Raw genomic sequence first — 21883 nt, forward strand, 5'->3', positions numbered from 1 at the left:
ATTGTCCATTAACCACAAAAAAATGCCCCAAATATCCTTCATCACAGCCCTCCTCCTCCTCCTCCTCTTCCTTTCTTCTTACCACTGTGTTCTACTGCCCAGAGAGGTCTGAAGCCATCCAGGTACACAGGGTGCTGCTCTCTTGCCAAGCTTCCATAAACACATGGGTAGGTGGGTGATGGTAGGTTCCCAGGTTGTAACAGAGTCCCACGTGTCCCACGTGTCCACAGTAATAGAGAGAAATACAAGTCAGCCGCAGGCATCTTCCCACATCAGCAATAGACGCCAAAAATCATCTCCTTGAAAAGAAAAAGTCCACACATCCATGCAGGTTTCTCCTCCATGCCGCATGGTGAGACATGCTGTCCTTAGCTCCTGGGGGGATGGTAACAGGCACATGTGCACACAGGTCTTGAGTCATTGTCCATGCTTTAACAATTGAAACAAAGGGAACAAAATACTCCACAGGATCTTCCATTCGATTTATAGTTGCTAATTCATAGTGCTAGTTTGCTTAGTTACAGGATTCTTGAAGATACAGAGAAAAGACTGAAAAAGGAAAGATAAAGTTTGCTCCCAGCTTGGAGCCCTGTATCAGGCAGTCAGCCACTCAAGGCGGCGCTCAGTAAAGATGGGATCACCTAGTGCTGGAGCAACTTTCTTCAAGAACCCTATTCCAAAAGCATAGTCTCCCTCTATTGTCCCGATATCTTTGTGCACTCTGCATATAGTTGTATGATGGGATTGCACTGAAATGAGTACTGAATTGTTTAAAGTAAAGACATAGTATTATTAGACTTACAATAAAATATCCTTCAAAATACAAATAAGAAGTAGAGAACAGGTAAAGGAGACTAATGCACATTGGTCGGAGTTTTGCAAAATATCCCGACTCAATTCAAAGGTTTCTTGTTCCTCCATTACTGTTAGATTATCATTATTCTCTATCTGTCCTCGACTTGTGAATCTGAGCTGCCTGTCCTGACCCTTTGACTTTTTAATATCTTTGCACTCCCGCTTTGCCTCGTATTGGACGATTCCTGGCCTGACCCTCTGGTGCTTTGCGCCAACATCTCTCTGGCCTTTAGCCAGTTGTCACCTATGGCATGACTACTCCAACAAAGACCTGGAGAAAGATCTAGCTGCAAAGACCAGATACTTTTACAGAGGTTAAAGGGTGAAAACCAAAGAGTGCCCAACTCGAAACGGATAGGTAGTACAATGGCCCCACGATCTACTGCCCATCACAATAACACAGTGGCCAATATAACTGGCCTTGTTGTAAAAAATGTGAATATCAGCGCCATCGCCTCTCTGGTCCCAACCGATCTGGAACTTTTTATTTCCTAATTAAATTTTTTTTCCCCTAAACTTTTGACTTGATTTTTGGTCCTAAAGTCCTTGTGTAACAACTGGTTTCTAAAATGAACGGTCTAATCTGATCAATGTCCATCTTGCTAAACCACCTACATGTAGTGAGCCGTATAGACTGATGGTTATTAGAAATGAGCGAGTAGTACTTGATCGAGTAGGTATTCGATCGAATACTACGGTATTCGAAATACTCGTACTCGATCAAGTACCACTCGCTATTCGAATGTAAAAGTTCGATGCAGAACCAGCATTGATTGGCTGAATGCTATACAGTCGTCCAATGAACGCTGGTTCTTCTCCTACCTTTAGAAGTCTTCTCTGTGCAGCTTCTCCACGGCGTCTTCCGACTCTTCGTTCACTCTGCCGGGCATCGGGACTGGGCAGAGCCGACTGCACATGTCTGCTTGTAGTGCCCGATGCCTGGCAGGGTAAATTCAGAGCTGGAAGACGCCGCAGGGACGCTGCACGGAGAAGACTTCTCGGAGGATCCAGCCCGACCCTCACTCGTGGACTTGGTAAGTATAATTTGATCGAACGTTGCCTACTCCTGAAACGAGCATTTTCCCCCCCATAGACTATAATAGGGTTCGATATTCGATTCGAGTAGTCGAATATTGAGGGGCTACTCAAAACGAATATCCAACCTCGAACATTTTACTGTTCGCTCATCTCTAATGGTTATATGTTTGTGGCAATTTCTTGACTTGATTTTATTATCGTTCGAAGATATTTGAGTCTCCTTAAATTAATATCTATGTCTGATTCATTAGGTGCAAATTCAAGCTGTTCATGTCAAGATTGAGAACATCAGAGACCTGTTTGAAAACCGTCAAAGTTGTCTCAAGAAGTTGGCTGATAAGCAAGTGCGGCCGGTCCAGCTAGTAGCTCCTCGTCCTGAGAATCCCCCTAGAGCTAAATCACCTCTTTTTTCTCCAAAACATGGTAAATTGTTTATCTAATGTCTGTCTCGTGTATAGAATTAGATCTGGGATCTGCACACTCTGAATATATTTTCTTGGTATATAGACAGTAGACTGGAGCTCCATCCATGTAGACAATTTATTCCGATACATGCAATTCTACGTCTTACTATTCAAGTAACCAACTTATTCCTGCAGACCGTACTGATGTCTATATAAGATCATGTATTACCAGTTTATAGAACTTGTATAAGTAGTTACCAGTTACGTGTTTCAGGTTCAGGCTGGATTTGTATTGGGAAAACCAATTGTGACTTCTTTAGATGTTACATCATGTCTGGATGGATAAACTGTACTCTTCTCCGGCATTGCTATAGATTTCTCATTGTTACGTGGAGCAGGTTATAGTTTTTTCCTTCTGTACACCTTGCAATTGTAATAATGTCTACTTTATTTTGAAATAAAGGTATGGATTTCAATTCAAGTCTGAAGTTTTCATTTGACATAACTTTGCCTGGGAAAAGAACCACAAGGAAAATGCAGGCATCACGAAAGGTAACAAAATGGACACAATGGTGGTAATCTTATGACAACGAGCAAATCTCAGAAACTACTTCATTGTCAAATTAAATTGGAAAACATGAAACTATAATCTCAGCCGTATAGTATATGAGCTATAGTAGATCTTGACATACCGATGCTCAGGAGTACAAAACGGGGTTATGGAAAGGAGCAGCATGGCCATATATCCAGAAGTTCTGATTGTAGAGCAAGTGCAATCTGTAGATGAAGGGGTTGTTCAGAATTTTTTTTTGTAGGATAGGACATAAATATCTGATCCATGGGGTAGGGTGGGGGTTGTTAGTCAGCGCCCTGAACAGCTGATGGGGTTGCTTCAGAATTTTTTTTTTAATGTAGATTGTGAGCCCCATATAGAGCTCACAATGTACATTTTTCCCTATTAGTATGTCTTTTTGGAATATGGGATGGAAATCCATGCAAACACGGGGAGAACATACAAACTCCTTGCAGATGTTTTTTTGCCCTTGGTGGGATTTGAACACCAGGACCCGATGCTGCAAGGCTGCAGTGCTAACCACTGAGCCACCATGTCACCCCCTTGGGTTGCTTCAGAATTTGAGCTCCTGCATAGGGTTGAGCCGATCTTGAGATTTCAAGATCATTTTTAAAACCCGATTATTTTCCATCCGAACCCGTTTCCGATCCCAATTCTGATCCTAATGCAAGTCAATGGGATTTTTTAATGATCGAAAATCGGATTTTAAAAACGATCCTGTTCACTACACAGCGTGGAGTCCAAAAATTAGGCGGGATCAGAACCCGATCACGATCGTGAAATTTACTCAATCGGGATCTGATCTTTTCCGATCCCGAACGCTCAACCCTACTCCTGTGGTGCGCTATAAATTTGCAGTAAAGTCATCTGCTTTCCTACATGTCCCTATCCCTGATCTCCTGAAAAATCATCTTAAGAAAGTTTGGCCACTCCTGATCTATATTATGCAGCCTTTCCAGCTATCAAAGGAATATATTGATTGAGATAAATTTCATCGTAGAATCTTTACTTAAAGCGTACCTCCAATTATAAAAACACTTTTCATAAACTAATAGTACAGGTGAATGTAAGAAACTTTGTTATAAATATTAAGAAAAATGTTTGTTTACCTATATTCCTTGTCCAGCTCACCAACAGAACTCTATGGAGAGGGGAGAATCTGATGCCTCCTCCCCCTCCCCTCTCCGTAGATATATCTAAAAAGTAACACAGCCTGATACATGGAGAAGACAACATTTTTAAGAAATAGGATAATACTACAAACTTTATTTTACTCATCTGTACTATTAATAATTTACAAAAGGTTTTCTTAGAATTGGAGGTACACTTTAGTAGATTGCTCATTTTTTGGTGTTGATAAAATTTGACCAGATAAACGTTAATGGCTTGGGTGGCGAAATGGCTTGGGTGGCAATAGTCCCTCAGCAGTTTTGGAACCTGAGCACTTGCCAAATCTGTCCTTTCCAGAGCAATGGTTCTCAGCCATGGCATGTACCCCCTGAGACTACTTGGCATATCCCCTGCAGTACGCGCACCACAGGTTGAGAACCACTGGTATAAGAATCCCATTGCCCATACAGGATATATACAAATGTAGCCAAGTTTCACTTGACAAGAAAGGCACTAAATACCCTATGACACAATGTCAAGTTAAACTTTGCTACATCTGTACATAATACAATATTCATGGGCGTGCTTCTAAAATGTATTTCTTCGATGTGACGCAACAATACCTTGGCAGGGAATACAAGACCTGGACCACTTGTTTTTTCTTGATGATTACATCGAAAGCTCCTTATATTTTTCATGATACTTAAAGCTCCTAAAAAGGTAAATACCCTAAAGAACTCCCCACAGATAAGTATCCTCAGACAACCATAAACATTGGAAGAATCCGTTTAGCTTTCCTTTATTGAAACTATTCATCAAAGCTTGTGAGAGTATAGTAGAATAGGGGAGTATATGGGAACAATCCATCACGGTCCACTTTTTTTTAGTGCAGGCCAGGTATTTCGAGCAGGATCTTGTTATTAAACTCCTGGGTAAATTATAGGTAAATGGAATGAATGATCAACAACAGAACGTATGGCGGTCATTCAGAACAGTCACATGGATAGGAACCATTACTTATAGTTAACTACAGTGAAACCTCTTTCTCTCTGACCTCTATGAGAACACTACCCCTTTATTTAGACCAGGTTTCCTACTATAGATTTTCAGTTATTCTGTATAATATAAATACTGGACAACTTTCTTGGGAAGACCACCCTTAGAATAAGACCTATAAATGCAATTTCAGGTGGCTGGCTCGAAAAGTTGTCACTATATACAGTACAAAACAATTCATTGTCCTATAGTTGATAAATGTTACTCTATGAGAAGTGAGTAATGCAAAAAACCAAATGTTAGTAGTCATGCTAGGTAGTAGATTATCTACTTGGCTTATATACTGTAGTAGAGTATGGCTACATGGTCATGGCCAAGTGTGCAGGACTAGGAGGGTCGATTTCATAGTAGAATACACTGAGATGACATTTGGATGACATCCAAGTCACTTTGGTCCCCCATTGACTTCAATGGGGGGTTACATTCTGTACCAGTGTCAAGGAGAAGGATAGGATCTGCCCCACAATCATTGTAACGGAGCATCAGACCCACCATTAGAAGAGTCGTGTGCATGAGCCCTAATAAAGAGTTTCTCAATGGCAATGAAATTCTAAGGAAAATATATAATTCAACACAAATTACAATGAAATTTAATAAAACAAAAAGAGTATATGTAACTTTCACTTTTTATGTGAAGTTTATTGGTAGTAGGGTGTTAGTAGCTGAGTTGTAATGAAGTTAATGCAGTGGTTATCGCTGCTGACTGTGTTGATACCAGTGGCCCAACTAGGAATGGCGGGGCCCCGTGGGAAACTTTTGACATGGGCCCCCACCGACACCGACGCCAAAGACCTCGACTGAACCCCTCCTCCACATTTCTGCGCACACTATTATGCCCCTAGTGGCCCTGCACACAGTATTATGTCCCATAGTGGCCCCTGCAACACAGTATTATCCCCCATAGTGGCCCCTGCACATGGTATTATGTCCCTCAGTGGCCCCTGCACACAGTATTATGTCCCTCAGTGGCCCCTGCACACAGTATTATGTCCCTTAGTGGCCCCTGCACACAGTATTATCCCCCTTAGTGGCCCCTGCACACAGTATTATGTCCCTTAGTGGCCCCTGCACACAGTATTATGTCCCTTAGTGGCCCCTGCACACAGTAGTATACCCCATAGTGGCCACTGCACACAGTATTATATCCCTTAGTGGCCCCTGCACACAGTAGTATACCCCATAGTGGCCACTGCACACAGTATTATATCCCATAGTGGCCCCTGCGCACAGTATTATATCCCATAGTGGCCCCTGCACACAGTATTATATCCCATAGTGGCCCCTGCACACAGTATTATCCCCCATAGTGGCCACTGCACACAGTATTATGTCTCATAGTGGCCCCTGCACACAGTATTATATCCCATAGTGGCCCCTGCACACAGTATTATATCCCATAGTGGCCCCTGCACACAGTATTATCCCCCATAGTGGCCCCTGCACACAGTATTATGTCCCTTAGTGGCCCCTGCACACAGTATTATCCCCCTTAGTGGCCCCTGCACACAGTATTATCCCCCTTAGTGGCCCCTGCACACAGTATTATGTCCCTCAGTGGCTCCTGCAACACAGTATTATGCCCCATAGTGGCCCCTGCAACACAGTATTATGCTCTACTGTGGACACCCATAAACAATTATTATACTCTGGGGTCTGTTCAGACCCAGGGGGAATAAAAACATAAAAAAAAACCCACTGTTACTTACCTGTCCCCTGTCTCTGCTGCAGTCCTCCGCTGTAGTCCTTCTTCAATGACGTCGGACATCACATGACCCGGGATGCAGGCCGGGTTCATGTGACGTCAGAGACGTCAGACAACTAGGCCTGAAGCCTGCCCGGATCGTGGAGAGGTAAGTAACAGTGTTTTTTATGTTTCTTACCTCTCTCCAGCCTCCGATCATTATACTCTGGGGTCTGCAAAGACCCCCGAATATAATAATAGTCTTTGTGGGGCCCGCGGTGTCACTTACCGATCCCGGCCCAGCTAGGATCAGTAAGTAAATAGGGCCTGTTACCGGCCGGAGCAACTCCAGCCGGTAACGGCTTATTAAGAAAAAGGAAAAAACTGCAGCAGTAGCGGCTGTCACCAGGACTGGTTGACAATGTATCTTACCTGCTTTTGTACTTATTCAAGATTCTTTCAATAGTCAACCATGATTGATAGTAATATTCTTAATAGACTGTAAGATCATTGTCAGTCCTTGATACTCCAGTCTGAATATTATGGTCTAGTGGATAAGACCATACATGAGTACTGGTGGTCTGGAGGCAGTGTATGGAGCAGTGTATGGAGCACGCCTAATTTCTGAGACTCAACACCCACATGTCTAGCAAGTAAAAAAAAAAATGTGTCCACATTAGGTGCACCAAAGCTGTGCCATGTTTACGCCAGTGTCCTGTCATACTCCTAATAGTAAATCTGGGCCACTGTTTCAGAAAGAGTTTTTCTATACATTCCCGTAGTATATGTAAGCAATATTTTATTGTTTTGTTGATATCTTATATTTCAGATTGAAGTGATGCATGACTATCAAGAAAAGAGAAACTCTTTGCAATTTTTTATATCAGAAAGTGAAGACAGTTTGGATATCCTTAAAGGGTAAGTGTTTTCTCACTTCTATAAAACATTCTTCTAAAAAAAAAAGCCAAATCTGGGGCAACACGGTGGCTCAGTGGTTAGCACTACAGCCTTGCAGCGCTGGAGTCCTGGGTTCAAATCCCACCAGTAACAACATCTGCAAGGAGTTTGTATGTTCTCCCCGTGTTTGTGTGGTTTTCCTCCCATTCTACAAAGACATACTGATAGGAATAATAAAAGTACATTGTGATCCCTATATGGGGCTCACAATCTACATTAAAAAAAAAAAACATTTTAAAAAAAAGCTATCAACTCCAACCCAAGTAGACTCAAAATTCAGTTTTGTATCGAGATAACATAGATAGTGGAAGGAAAAAAGTTAGACTGAAAGAGACCTCTACAGCCAAATTGTGGTCAACACTGACCATGCTGAAGAATCCAGATGAGGATACACATATTCTAATTAAGAATTACTTGTAACAAATACAGATCCAGGTCTATTATACAATCGGACCCCATCTCACACCCAAGGCACAAAAACAAGGAGTAAACAGATTGCAAAAAGTCTAAAGCAATTAGTATGAGTCCTCTCCTTAAGATGAGTCATCAATATCAGATTGGTGGGTGTCCAACACCCAGCACCCCCGCTGATCAGCCTTTCCCAGAAAATCCCTTTAACTCCTTGACATCTGATGAGCAGTTAAAGTAGACTGCATTTATTGTCAACATGAACCCTTGACCAGTCCAATGTATCTAATGTACTTACTGTATCTAAGCTATTGTAATGTATCTAATGTACTTACTGTATCTAAGCTATTGTAATGTATCTAATGTACTTACGGTATCTAAGCTATTGTAATGTATCTAATATACTTACGGTATCTAAGCTATTGTAAGGTATCTAATATATTTATGGTATCTAAGCTATTGTAATGTATCTAATGTACTTACGGTATCTAAGCTATTGTAAGGTATCTAATGTACTTACGGTATCTAAGCTATTATAATGTATCTAATGTACTGTAGAGGAAAATGTATTCTTTGAAATATTTCCTTTGATTTGGTATCATAGAAACCTGTGCATACTGTATTCTCGTACTGGAATATGATATTTTATAACCTGAATTTGCTTTTCTGTAGGCATGTCATCCATGAACTAGTAGAAACCGAGAGGATTTATGTGGAAGAGCTTTACACCATTTTATTGGTATGTCATCTGTGCTTGACTTTATCAATAGCTTCTGTAATAAGAAATCATGCTACAGCAAGTTATCAGATTCAAGTTAAACTTTGCTTCATCTGCACATGTCATTGCGGTTGTGGAAAAATTTGTCGTAGTCACCACAAGGCACAATTTCCTCAATTTCCAAATTGCTTTGGATTAAAGTAGAGCTGTCAGTCTAGCAGAAGTTTCAGCTCTACCTAGAAGCCGTTGTAATATGGTACCTTGATATATTTCATTGCTGCCTGAGATTGGATCAGGGTCTAATTCTGGAACCTGAGGATAACATGGTGTATTGTTTCTAAATGTCCCATGATTAAAGGGAACTTGTCAGGTCACTTTTGGACCCTCACCCAGCACCAGCAGCTAATGCATCTAGTTTGGCACTTTAGAATCGTGGCCCTGAGTCTGATTTCTGATGCAAAACCCCAAAGTTCTCAGCTTTTAAGAATTATTTTGCCATATGGAATATAAATGAACTAGTCACTATGGAAAGAACTTCAACTTCCTTGACATGGTCCCTGGTTGGATATTTCTATGCAACATCAAGCCTGCAAGCGCAGGGCAGTTATGTCCGCCTCTATTCCCAATCCTTCCGGGTTCTTCTGAGCGTTTGCTCCTTCCCACACTTGCCAGGAGGACATTGGGCAAAGGCAGATGTGACTGTGCCTGTGCAAGATTTCAATTGCACTTAGGTAGAGAGGGTGGAATAGGCCGACCTGGAGAAACGTATCAGTCATGCCTTGTAGGCATGCATGGTGGTCTCAAATAACCATCCAGGGACCGTGAGTTCTGCCTATCTTGGCAGTACAGGAACATTGGCATAGCACAAAATGGTTTTTAAAATCTTTGGTTTCAGCATCAGAAAGTGAACTCAAGAACATGATTCTAAAGTGCAACTGGATGTAGCAACTGCTGGTCCTGCTTGGGGGTCCAAAATGACCTGAGAGTTTCTCTTTAAGCTTCAGTATCCTCAGATTACGTCTATACATAATTGTCTGTAAACACACTTTAATCTTCACCGGCAATGTTATCATAAAGATGACAAGGAGAAGACGTTTGAATAGCTAGCAGACAATAGGAAGTTTTTAGAATATCTTGTTTCTTCTTCAAGGGCTACAGATCTGAGATGGAAAACCCAGATATGTCCCGTTTCCTGCCACTAACCTTGAAGAACACAAAGAATATTCTGTTTGGAAATATGCCGGAGATATATGAATTTCATAACAAGTAAGATTGTCTGACCATTATATATCTATCATTGCACCCTCGCAATGGCTGAACATTCTGATTCTACATTGGTTTTCTTAGTTAGAATTTTCAATAACTTTTTATAGATCTTCATGTTGTTCATACGACTCAATTAATTATCTAAGTTATGATGCGAAAAATATTCGTCCGCTAGCGATAGGACAAAGCATAAATGACTGATCTATGGGGGTCTGATAGCTGAGACCACCACGGAGGACAGTGAGTGTTTTATTCCTGTTGTGAACATACTTGCTGTAAATGTAGAAGCAAACATGTCCCCATTCTCATCAACTTCAATGGGAGAGCCGGAGACAGATGAAGTACCGCATTTGGCTATCTCTCATGTTCTATAGAAGTGATTAAGAGTGGGTGTGCATCTGCATCCACCAATTTCAGCATCAAAGGGGGTCTCCATGATCAGACCCTCACCAATCAGCAAATTATTCTCTAGCCTATAGATAGAGGACAAATATTTTTTATGGCATAATCCCTTTAAATTCTGTTTTAGTTCTTAGATGGGCAGATCAGTCAAACAAGACAAATATAAAGAACATTAAAACCTGTATAAACAGCGCCACACCTGTCCATAGGTCATGAGTGGTATTGCAGCTCAGTCCCTTTAACTTCCATGAAAGTGAGATGCAAAACCAGACACAGCCCATAGACAAATCTGGGTCAAAGGCAATTATATTTTTTTGCTAACCCTGTAATTGACTTGAGTTGTAATAAATTTCTTTAATTTTAACAAATAAAAGCTTTGATAAAAGTAATAACCTTGATGCCCTCAGTTGGACCTTCCATATTAATATCCATTGTACTTTGTATTTGCTTTTAAAGAGTATTTCTTCTCAACCTTGAAAGTTGCATCGGAGCACCAGAAAGAGTCGGGTATTGTTTCTTAGAAAGGGTAAGTAAGCAAGTTTTACATTATAAGTAGTGATTAGAGATGAGCGAACACTAAAATGTTCGAGGTTCGAAATTCGATTCGAACAGCCGCTCAATGTTCGTGTGTTCGAACGGGTTTCGAACCCCATTATAGTCTATGGGGAACAGATACTCGTTAAGGGGGAAACCCAAATCCGTGTCTGGAGGGTCACCAAGTCCACTATGACACCCCAGGAAATGATGCCAACACCTCTGGAATGACACTGGGACAGCAGGGGAAGCATGTCTGGGGGCATCTAACACACCAAAGACCCTCTATTACCCCAACATCACAGCCTAACAACTACACACTTTACACACTCAATACCACCTCTCTGACAGTAGGAAAACACCTTGAAACATGTGTATTTGGCACTTGCAGTGAGGAGAGCTTGTCACCAGCAGTGAATTTGGCCCTTGTAGTAAGTTGAGGTTGGCACCAACATTTGTTTTGAAAATCAGGGTGGATTGAGCCTCTAACCAGCAGAGTTTGGGCAAATTCATGGTGGAGGGAGCCTCTAAAAACCCCAGTTTGGACCAATTCATGGTGGAGGGAGCCTCTAACCAGCCCAGTTTGGGCAAATTCATGGTGGAGGGAGCCTCTAAAAAACCCAGTTTGGACCAATTCATGGTGGAGGGAGCCTCTAACCAGCCCAGTTTGGGCAAATTCATGGTGGAGGGAGCCTCTAACCAGCCCAGTTTGGACCAATTAATGGTGGAGGGAGCCTCTAACCAGCCCAGTTTGGACCAATTAATGGTGGAGGGAGCCTCTAACCACCCCAGTTTGGACCAATTCATGGTGGAGGGAGCCTCTAAAAAACCCAGTTTGGACCAATTCATGGTGGAGGGAGCCTCTAACCAGCCCAGTTTGGACCAATTAATGGTGGAGGGAGCCTCTAAACAGCCAAGTTTGGACCAATTCATGGTGGAGGGAGCCTCTAAAAACCCCAGTTTGGACCAATTCATGGTGGAGGGAGCCTCTAACCAGCCCAGTTTGGGCAAATTCATGGTGGAGGGAGCCTCTAAACAGCCCAGTTTGGGCAAATTCATGGTGGAGGGAGCCTCTAACCAGCCCAGTTTGGACCAATTAATGGTGGAGGGAGCCTCTAACCAGCCCAGTTTGGACCAATTAATGGTGGAGGGAGCCTCTAACCAGCCCAGTTTGGACCAATTAATGGTGGAGGGAGCCTCTAACCACCCCAGTTTGGACCAATTCATGGTGGAGGGAGCCTCTAACCAGCCCAGTTTGGACCAATTAATGGTGGAGGGAGCCTCTAACCAGCCCAGTTTGGACCAATTAATGGTGGAGGGAGCCTCTAACCACCCCAGTTTGGACCAATTCATGGTGGAGGGAGCCTCTAACCAGCCCAGTTTGGACCAATTCATGGTGGAGGGAGCCTCTAAAAAACCCAGTTTGGACCAATTCATGGTGGAGGGAGCCTCTAAACAGCCCAGTTTGGGCAAATTCATGGTGGAGGGAGCCTCTAAAAACCCCAGTTTGGACCAATTCATGGTGGAGGGAGCCTCTAACCAGCCCAGTTTGGGCAAATTCATGGTGGAGGGAGCCTCTAAAAAACCCAGTTTGGACCAATTCATGGTGGAGGGAGCCTCTAACCAGCCCAGTTTGGGCAAATTCATGGTGGAGGGAGCCTCTAACCAGCCCAGTTTGGACCAATTAATGGTGGAGGGAGCCTCTAAAAAACCCAGTTTGGACCAATTCATGGTGGAGGGAGCCTCTAAACAGCCCAGTTTGGGCAAATTCATGGTGGAGGGAGCCTCTAACCAGCCCAGTTTGGACCAATTAATGGTGGAGGGAGCCTCTAACCACCCCAGTTTGGACCAATTCATGGTGGAGGGAGCCTCTAAACAGCCCAGTTTGGGCAAATTCATGGTGGAGGGAGCCTCTAAAAAACCCAGTTTGGACCAATTCATGGTGGAGGGAGCCTCTAACCAGCCCAGTTTGGACCAATTAATGGTGGAGGGAGCCTCTAAACAGCCAAGTTTGGACCAATTCATGGTGGAGGGAGCCTCTAAAAACCCCAGTTTGGACCAATTCATGGTGGAGGGAGCCTCTAACCAGCCCAGTTTGGGCAAATTCATGGTGGAGGGAGCCTCTAACCAGCCCAGTTTGGACCAATTAATGGTGGAGGGAGCCTCTAACCAGCCCAGTTTGGACCAATTAATGGTGGAGGGAGCCTCTAACCAGCCCAGTTTGGACCAATTAATGGTGGAGGGAGCCTCTAACCACCCCAGTTTGGACCAATTCATGGTGGAGGGAGCCTCTAACCAGCCCAGTTTGGACCAATTCATGGTGGAGGGAGCCTCTAAAAAACCCAGTTTGGACCAATTCATGGTGGAGGGAGCCTCTAAACAGCCCAGTTTGGGCAAATTCATGGTGGAGGGAGCCTCTAAAAAACCCAGTTTGGACCAATTCATGGTGGAGGGAGCCTCTAACCAGCCCAGTTTGGACCAATTAATGGTGGAGGGAGCCTCTAAACAGCCAAGTTTGGACCAATTCATGGTGGAGGGAGCCTCTAAAAACCCCAGTTTGGACCAATTCATGGTGGAGGGAGCCTCTAACCAGCCCAGTTTGGACCAATTAATGGTGGAGGGAGCCTCTAACCAGCCCAGTTTGGACCAATTAATGGTGGAGGGAGCCTCTAACCACCCCAGTTTGGACCAATTCATGGTGGAGGGAGCCTCTAAACAGCCCAGTTTGGGCAAATTCATGGTGGAGGGAGCCTCTAAAAAACCCAGTTTGGACCAATTCATGGTGGAGGGAGCCTCTAACCAGCCCAGTTTGGACCAATTAATGGTGGAGGGAGCCTCTAAACAGCCAAGTTTGGACCAATTCATGGTGGAGGGAGCCTCTAAAAACCCCAGTTTGGACCAATTCATGGTGGAGGGAGCCTCTAACCAGCCCAGTTTGGACCAATTAATGGTGGAGGGAGCCTCTAACCAGCCCAGTTTGGACCAATTAATGGTGGAGGGAGCCTCTAACCACCCCAGTTTGGACCAATTCATGGTGGAGGGAGCCTCTAAACAGCCCAGTTTGGGCAAATTCATGGTGGATGGAGCCTCTAAAAAACCCAGTTTGGACCAATTCATGGTGGAGGGAGCCTCTAACCAGCCCAGTTTGGACCAATTAATGGTGGAGGGAGCCTCTAAACAGCCAAGTTTGGACCAATTCATGGTGGAGGGAGCCTCTAAAAACCCCAGTTTGGACCAATTCATGGTGGAGGGAGCCTCTAACCAGCCCAGTTTGGGCAAATTCATGGTGGAGGGAGCCTCTAAACAGCCCAGTTTGGGCAAATTCATGGTGGAGGGAGCCTCTAACCAGCCCAGTTTGGACCAATTAATGGTGGAGGGAGCCTCTAACCAGCCCAGTTTGGACCAATTCATGGTGGAGGGAGCCTCTAACCAGCCCAGTTTGGACCAATTAATGGTGGAGGGAGCCTCTAACCACCCCAGTTTGGACCAATTCATGGTGGAGGGAGCCTCTAACCAGCCCAGTTTGGACCAATTCATGGTGGAGGGAGCCTCTAAAAAACCCAGTTTGGACCAATTCATGGTGGAGGGAGCCTCTAAACAGCCCAGTTTGGGCAAATTCATGGTGGAGGGAGCCTCTAAAAAACCCAGTTTGGACCAATTCATGGTGGAGGGAGCCTCTAACCAGCCCAGTTTGGACCAATTAATGGTGGAGGGAGCCTCTAAACAGCCAAGTTTGGACCAATTCATGGTGGAGGGAGCCTCTAAAAACCCCAGTTTGGACCAATTCATGGTGGAGGGAGCCTCTAACCAGCCCAGTTTGGACCAATTAATGGTGGAGGGAGCCTCTAACCAGCCCAGTTTGGACCAATTAATGGTGGAGGGAGCCTCTAACCACCCCAGTTTGGACCAATTCATGGTGGAGGGAGCCTCTAAACAGCCAAGTTTGGACCAATTCATGGTGAAGGGAGCCTCTAAAAACCCGTTTGGACCAATTCATGGTGGAGGGAGCCTCTAACCAGCCCAGTTTGGGCAAATTCATGGTGGAGGGAGCCTCTAAACAGCCCAGTTTGGGCAAATTCATGGTGGAGGGAGCCTCTAACCAGCCCAGTTTGGACCAATTAATGGTGGAGGGAGCCTCTAACCAGCCCAGTTTGGACCAATTAATGGTGGAGGGAGCCTCTAACCACCCCAGTTTGGACCAATTCATGGTGGAGGGAGCCTCTAAACAGCCAAGTTTGGACCAATTCATGGTGGAGGGAGCCTCTAAAAACCCCAGTTTGGACCAATTCATGGTGGAGGGAGCCTCTAACCAGCCCAGTTTGGACCAATTAATGGTGGAGGGAGCCTCTAAACAGCCAAGTTTTGGGAAATTCATGGTGGAGGGAGCCTCTAACCAGCCCAGTTTGGACCAATTCATGGTGGAGGGAGCCTCTAAACAGCCCAGTTTGGGCAAATTCATGGTGGAGGGAGCCTCTAAAAAACCCAGTTTGGACCAATTCATGGTGGAGGGAGCCTCTAACCAGCCCAGTTTGGACCAATTAATGGTGGAGGGAGCCTCTAACCAGCCCAGTTTGGACCAATTAATGGTGGAGGGAGCCTCTAACCACCCCAGTTTGGACCAATTAATGGTGGAGGGAGCCTCTAAACAGCCAAGTTTGGACCAATTCATGGTGGAGGGAGCCTCTAAAAACCCCAGTTTGGACCAATTCATGGTGGAGGGAGCCTCTAACCAGCCCAGTTTGGGCAAATTCATGGTGGAGGGAGCCTCTAAACAGCCCAGTTTGGGCAAATTCATGGTGGAGGGAGCCTCTAAAAAACCCAGTTTGGACCAATTCATGGTGGAGGGAGCCTCTAAACAGCCAAGTTTGGACCAATTCATGGTGAAGGGAGCCTCTAAAAACCCGTTTGGACCAATTCATGGTGGAGGGAGCCTCTAACCAGCCCAGTTTGGGCAAATTCATGGTGGAGGGAGCCTCTAAACAGCCCAGTTTGGGCAAATTCATGGTGGAGGGAGCCTCTAACCAGCCCAGTTTGGACCAATTAATGGTGGAGGGAGCCTCTAACCAGCCCAGTTTGGACCAATTAATGGTGGAGGGAGCCTCTAACCACCCCAGTTTGGACCAATTCATGGTGGAGGGAGCCTCTAAACAGCCAAGTTTGGACCAATTCATGGTGGAGGGAGCCTCTAAAAACCCCAGTTTGGACCAATTCATGGTGGAGGGAGCCTCTAACCAGCCCAGTTTGGACCAATTAATGGTGGAGGGAGCCTCTAAACAGCCAAGTTTTGGGAAATTCATGGTGGAGGGAGCCTCTAACCAGCCCAGTTTGGACCAATTCATGGTGGAGGGAGCCTCTAAACAGCCCAGTTTGGGCAAATTCATGGTGGAGGGAGCCTCTAAAAAACCCAGTTTGGACCAATTCATGGTGGAGGGAGCCTCTAACCAGCCCAGTTTGGACCAATTAATGGTGGAGGGAGCCTCTAACCAGCCCAGTTTGGACCAATTAATGGTGGAGGGAGCCTCTAACCACCCCAGTTTGGACCAATTCATGGTGGAGGGAGCCTCTAAACAGCCAAGTTTGGACCAATTCATGGTGGAGGGAGCCTCTAAAAACCCCAGTTTGGACCAATTCATGGTGGAGGGAGCCTCTAACCAGCCCAGTTTGGGCAAATTCATGGTGGAGGGAGCCTCTAAACAGCCCAGTTTGGGCAAATTCATGGTGGAGGGAGCCTCTAAAAAACCCAGTTTGGACCAATTCATGGTGGAGGGAGCCTCTAACCAGCCCAGTTTGGACCAATTAATGGTGGAGGGAGCCTCTAAACAGCCAAGTTTGGACCAATTCATGGTGGAGGGAGCCTCTAAAAACCCCAGTTTGGACCAATTCATGGTGGAGGGAGCCTCTAACCAGCCCAGTTTGGGCAAATTCATGGTGGAGGGAGCCTCTAAACAGCCCAGTTTGGGCAAATTCATGGTGGAGGGAGCCTCTAACCAGCCCAGTTTGGACCAATTAATGGTGGAGGGAGCCTCTAACCAGCCCAGTTTGGACCAATTAATGGTGGAGGGAGCCTCTAACCAGCCCAGTTTGGACCAATTAATGGTGGAGGGAGCCTCTAACCACCCCAGTTTGGATCAATTCATGGTGGAGGGAGCCTCTAACCAGCCCAGTTTGGACCAATTCATGGTGGAGGGAGCCTCTAAAAAACCCAGTTTGGACCAATTCATGGTGGAGGGAGCCTCTAAACAGCCCAGTTTGGGCAAATTCATGGTGGAGGGAGCCTCTAAACAGCCCAGTTTGGGCAAATTCATGGTGGAGGGAGCCTCTAACCAGCCCAGTTTGGACCAATTAATGGTGGAGGGAGCCTCTAACCAGCCCAGTTTGGACCAATTCATGGTGGAGGGAGCCTCTAAACAGCCCAGTTTTGGCAAATTCATGGTGGAAGGAGCCTCTAACCAGCAGAGTTGTGGGAAAGCAGGGTGGAGGGAGCCTCTAACCAGCAGAGTTGGTGGAAATCAGGGTGGAGGGAGCCTCTAACCAGCAGAGTTGGGGGAAATCATGTTGGAGGGAGCCTAGTATTAGCAGAATTGTGCAACGCTTATGGTGGATGAGTATGAGGATGCGGAGGAATTGGAGAGGTTGAGTACAGACATGGAGTTTCATGTTGGGGTGCTTTACACAGGTGGGCACAAAAATGAAGGCTCTATCCAGTGGTGGTTCATTTTTATCAAAGTGAGCCGGTCGGCACTCTCAGCTGACAGACGGGTGCGCTTGTCAGTGATGATGCCACCGGCTGCACTGAACACCCTCTCAGATAGGACGCTGGCGGCAGGACAGGACAGCACCTCCAAGGCATATAGGGCAAGTTCAAGCCACAGGTCCAACTTCGACACCCAATACGTGTAGGGCGCAGAGGGGTCGGAGAGGACAGGGCTGTGGTCGGAAAGGTATTCCCGCAACATGCGCCTATACTTCTCACGCCTGGTGACACTAGGACCCTCCGTGGCGGCACTTTGGCGAGGGGGTGCCATCAAGGTGTCCCAGACCTTAGACAGTGTGCCCCTCGTTTGTGTGGACCGGTGAGAACTTGGTTGCCTACTGGAGGAACTGCCCTCCCTGCCGCCAACGTCACATGCTGGAAACATCTCCATCATATTCTGCACCAATTGCCTGTGGCAAGCATTGATGCGATTGGCCCTCCCCTCTACCGGAATAAAAGACGAGATGTTGTTTTTATACCGGGGGTCAAGGATAGCAAAGATCCAGTACTGGTTGTCCTCCATGATTTTGACAATACGCTTGTCGGTTGTAAAGCACCCCAACATGAACTCAGCCATGTCTGCCACAGTGTTAGTTGGCATGACTCCTCTGGCCCCACCGGAAAGTTCAATCTCCATTTCCTCCTCATCCTCCATGTCTACCCATCCGCGCTGCAACAATGGGACGATTCGAAGTTGCCCGGAAGCCTCCTGTATCACCATCACATCATCGGACAACTCTTCTTCCTCCTCCTCCTCCTCCTCCTCCTCCATTAAACGCAGTGAAGCGGACAGATGTGTGGACCTACTCTCCAGCTGTGACGGATCGGATGCTATCCCTAACTCCTCTGTGTGATCTGAGTTATCCCTGATGTCAATCAGGGATTCTCTCAGAACACACAAGAGCGGGATTGTAAGGCTCACCATCGCATCCTCAGAGCTCACCCTCCTTGTGGACTCCTCAAAGACCCGTAGGATGTCACAAAGGTCTCTCATCCATGGCCACTCATGGATGTGAAACTGAGGCAGCTGACTTTGTGGCACCCTAGGGTTTTGTAGCTGGTATTCCATCAAAGGTCTCTGCTGCTCAACCACTCTATTCAACATCTGAAACGTTGAGTTCCATCGTGTGGGGACGTCGCACAAAAGCCGGTGTTGTGGCACATGCAGGCGTTGCTGGAGAGATTTTAAGCTAGCAGCGGCTACTGTCGACTTGCGAAAGTGGGCGCACATGCGCCGCACTTTCACCAGTAGCTCTGGAACATTGGGGTAGCTCTTTAGGAAACGTTGCACCACTAGGTTGAAGACGTGGGCCAGGCATGGAACATGTTGGAGTCCGGCAAGCTCCAGAGCTGCTACCAGGTTCCGGCCGTTATCACAAACGACCATGCCTGGGCCCAGGTGCAGCGGCTCAAACCATATTGCCGTCTCATCGAGGAGGGCATCCCTCACCTCGGAGGCAGTGTGCTGTCTGTCCCCCAAGCTGATCAGCTTCAGCACAGCCTGCTGACGTCTACCAACGCCAGTGCTGCAACGTTTCCAACTCGTAGCTGGGGTCAATCTAACAGCGGAGGAGGAGGCGGTGGCGGAGGAGGAGGCGGTGGCGGAGGAGGAGGCGGTAGAGGAGGAGGAGGAGGGGGGTGTTCTTCTCGTGTCCCTGCCAGGAATGTTAGGCGGGGAGACGAGGTACACCGGGCCAGTTTGGGAAGCAGTCCCAGCCTCAACTACATTCACCCAGTGTGCCGTCAGTGAAATGTAGCGTCCCTGTCCGCATGCACTTGTCCACGCGTCGGTGGTCAAGTGGACCTTTGTGCAAAGCGCGGAACTAAGGGCCCGCCTGATGTTGAGTGACACGTGCTGGTGCAAGGCGGGGACGGCACACCGGGAGAAGTAGTGACGGCTAGGGACGGCATAGCGAGGTGCCGCAGTTGCCATCAGGTCCAGGAAGGCGGGAGTTTCAACAAGCCGGAACGCCAACATCTCCTGGGCCAGCAGTTTAGCGATGTTGGCGTTCAAGGCTTGCGCGTGTGGGTGGTTAGCAGTGTATTTCTGCCGCCGCTCCAATGTCTGAGAGATGGTGGGTTGTTGTAAAGAAACGCCTGATGGTGCCTTTGATGGTGCAGGAGAAGGAGATAAGACAGGACCAGGGGAGGATGAGGTAGAAGTCAACAAAGTGGCGGAGGCAGATGAAGTGGTGTCCTGGCTCGTCCTCTGGAGTGCATCGCCAGCACAGTCAGCAGTGGCAGTGGCAGAGGCAGTGGCAGAGGCAGTGGCAGTGGCGTGAACGGCAGGCGGCCTTTGTCCTGCCGTTGCTGCCTGCCACTGATTCCAGTGCTTGGATTCCAAATGACGGCGCATTGAAGTGGTGGACAGGTTGCTCTTCTCAGAGCCCCTAATCAATTTCGAGAGGCAAATTGTGCAGACAACACTATATCTGTCCTCGGCGCATTCCTTGAAAAAACTCCACACCTTCGAGAAACGTGCCCTCGAGGTGGGAGTTTTTCGGGGCTGGGTACGAACTGGAACATCTTGGGAGATTCCGGGTGTGGCCTGGCTTCGCCTAAGCTGCTGACCTCTGCCTCTGCCTCTAGCTACCCTTTTTGGTGCTGCACCTGCCTCAACATCCACACTACTTTCCCCGCTTGACATCCCCCCTGTCCAGGTCGGGTCAGTGTCCTCATCATCCACCACTTCCTCTTCCAACTCCTGTCTCATCTCCTCCTCCCGCACAATGCGCCGGTCAACTGGATGCCCTGACGGCAACTGCGTCACATCATCGTCGATGAGGGTGGGTTGCTGGTCATCCACCACCAAATCGAACGGAGATGGAGGAGACTCTAGTGTTTGAGCATCTGGACACAGATGCTCCTCTGTTAGGTTCGTGGAATCGTGACGTGGAGAGGCAGGTTGAGGGACAATGAAAGGAGCGGAGAACAGCTCTGGGGAGCAGGGACAGTTTGGGTTATTGTTCTGTAAAGCTTCGGAATTTTGGGAGGAAGGAAGACAAGACTGTTGGGTAATAGGAGGAGAGGAGGCAGAGTCTGACTGGCTGCTGGACAATGTGCTGTAAGCGTTCTCTGACAGCCATTGCAAGACCTGTTCCTGGTTCTCGGGCCTACTAAGGTTTGTACCCTGCAGTTTAGTTAATGTGGCAAGCAACCCTGGCACTGTGGAGTGGCGCAATGCTTGCTGCCCCACAGGAGTAGGCACGGGACGCCCTGTGGCTTCACTGCTACCTTGCTCCCCAGAACCATTCCCCCGACCTCGCCCACGGCCTCGTCCACGTCCCTTTCCGGGAGCCTTGCGCATTTTGAATTCCTAGTTAGAAATTGGCACTGTATACCAGTAGTAAAAATTGTGGGTGCACGTAACCCCAATATATTCTTTGAATTCCCAGTCAGACACTGGCACTATATGGCAGTAGCAAGAAATGAGGGTATTTGTATTCCCAATATACTCTTTAAATTCCCAGTCAGACAATGGCACTGTATACCAGTAGTAAAAATTGTGGGTGCACGTAACCCCAATATATTCTTTGAATTCCCAGTCAGAAACTGGCACTATATGGCAGTAGCAAGAAATGAGGGTATTTATAACCCCAATATATTCTTTGAATTCCCAGTCAGACAATGGCACTGTATACCAGTAGTAAAAATTGTGGGTGCACGTAACCCCAATATATTCTTTGAATTCCCAGTCAGACACTGGCACTATATGGCAGTAGCAAGAAATGAGGGTATTTGTATTCCCAATATATTCTTTGAATTCCCAGTCAGACAATGGCACTGTATACCAGTAGTAAAAATTGTGGGTGTATATAGCCCCAATTCTATTGCTAGGGGACTTGCAGGGTATTTCTGGGGTGAAGGTGGGGGGGCACACCGTTGGAACGGGTATCGGGGTATATATCGGGTATACGGGAATACACTGACAGTGTATTCCATTCAGGATCCTGGGAAAGCTGGGTTGCGGCGATTGAGCCCGTCAGTGCCACGTTACACTGACAAGCTTCTCCCTGGAATTTAGCTCTTACAAGAGCTGTTGGTTGTCTTCTCCTTCCTATCCTAGCCTGTCCCTGCCTACCCAGAATCTAAGCCCTAGCTAGCTGGACGGAAACCTCCGTCCTCG

The 21883-nt window shown here is 46.6% G+C and overlaps 1 protein-coding gene across 4 annotated transcripts in view; it reads left to right on the forward strand.

Annotated features, from left to right (window-relative positions):
- The window catches only part of MCF2 (MCF.2 cell line derived transforming sequence), a 116088-nt gene that overhangs the window by 71885 nt on the left and 22320 nt on the right, over nt 1-21883 (forward strand). For all 4 annotated transcript variants that reach the window (XM_075260022.1, XM_075260024.1, XM_075260023.1 and 1 more), the window contains 6 exons: nt 2145-2316; nt 2761-2849; nt 7548-7636; nt 8756-8822; nt 9952-10067; nt 10926-10995. In XM_075260022.1, the coding sequence (XP_075116123.1) occupies nt 2145-2316; nt 2761-2849; nt 7548-7636; nt 8756-8822; nt 9952-10067; nt 10926-10995 (603 nt within the window). The remainder of the gene's footprint in view (nt 1-2144; nt 2317-2760; nt 2850-7547; nt 7637-8755; nt 8823-9951; nt 10068-10925; nt 10996-21883) is intronic.

Source organism: Leptodactylus fuscus, chromosome 11, assembly GCF_031893055.1.
Source record: "Leptodactylus fuscus isolate aLepFus1 chromosome 11, aLepFus1.hap2, whole genome shotgun sequence".
NCBI classification, from domain to species: domain Eukaryota; kingdom Metazoa; phylum Chordata; class Amphibia; order Anura; family Leptodactylidae; genus Leptodactylus; species Leptodactylus fuscus.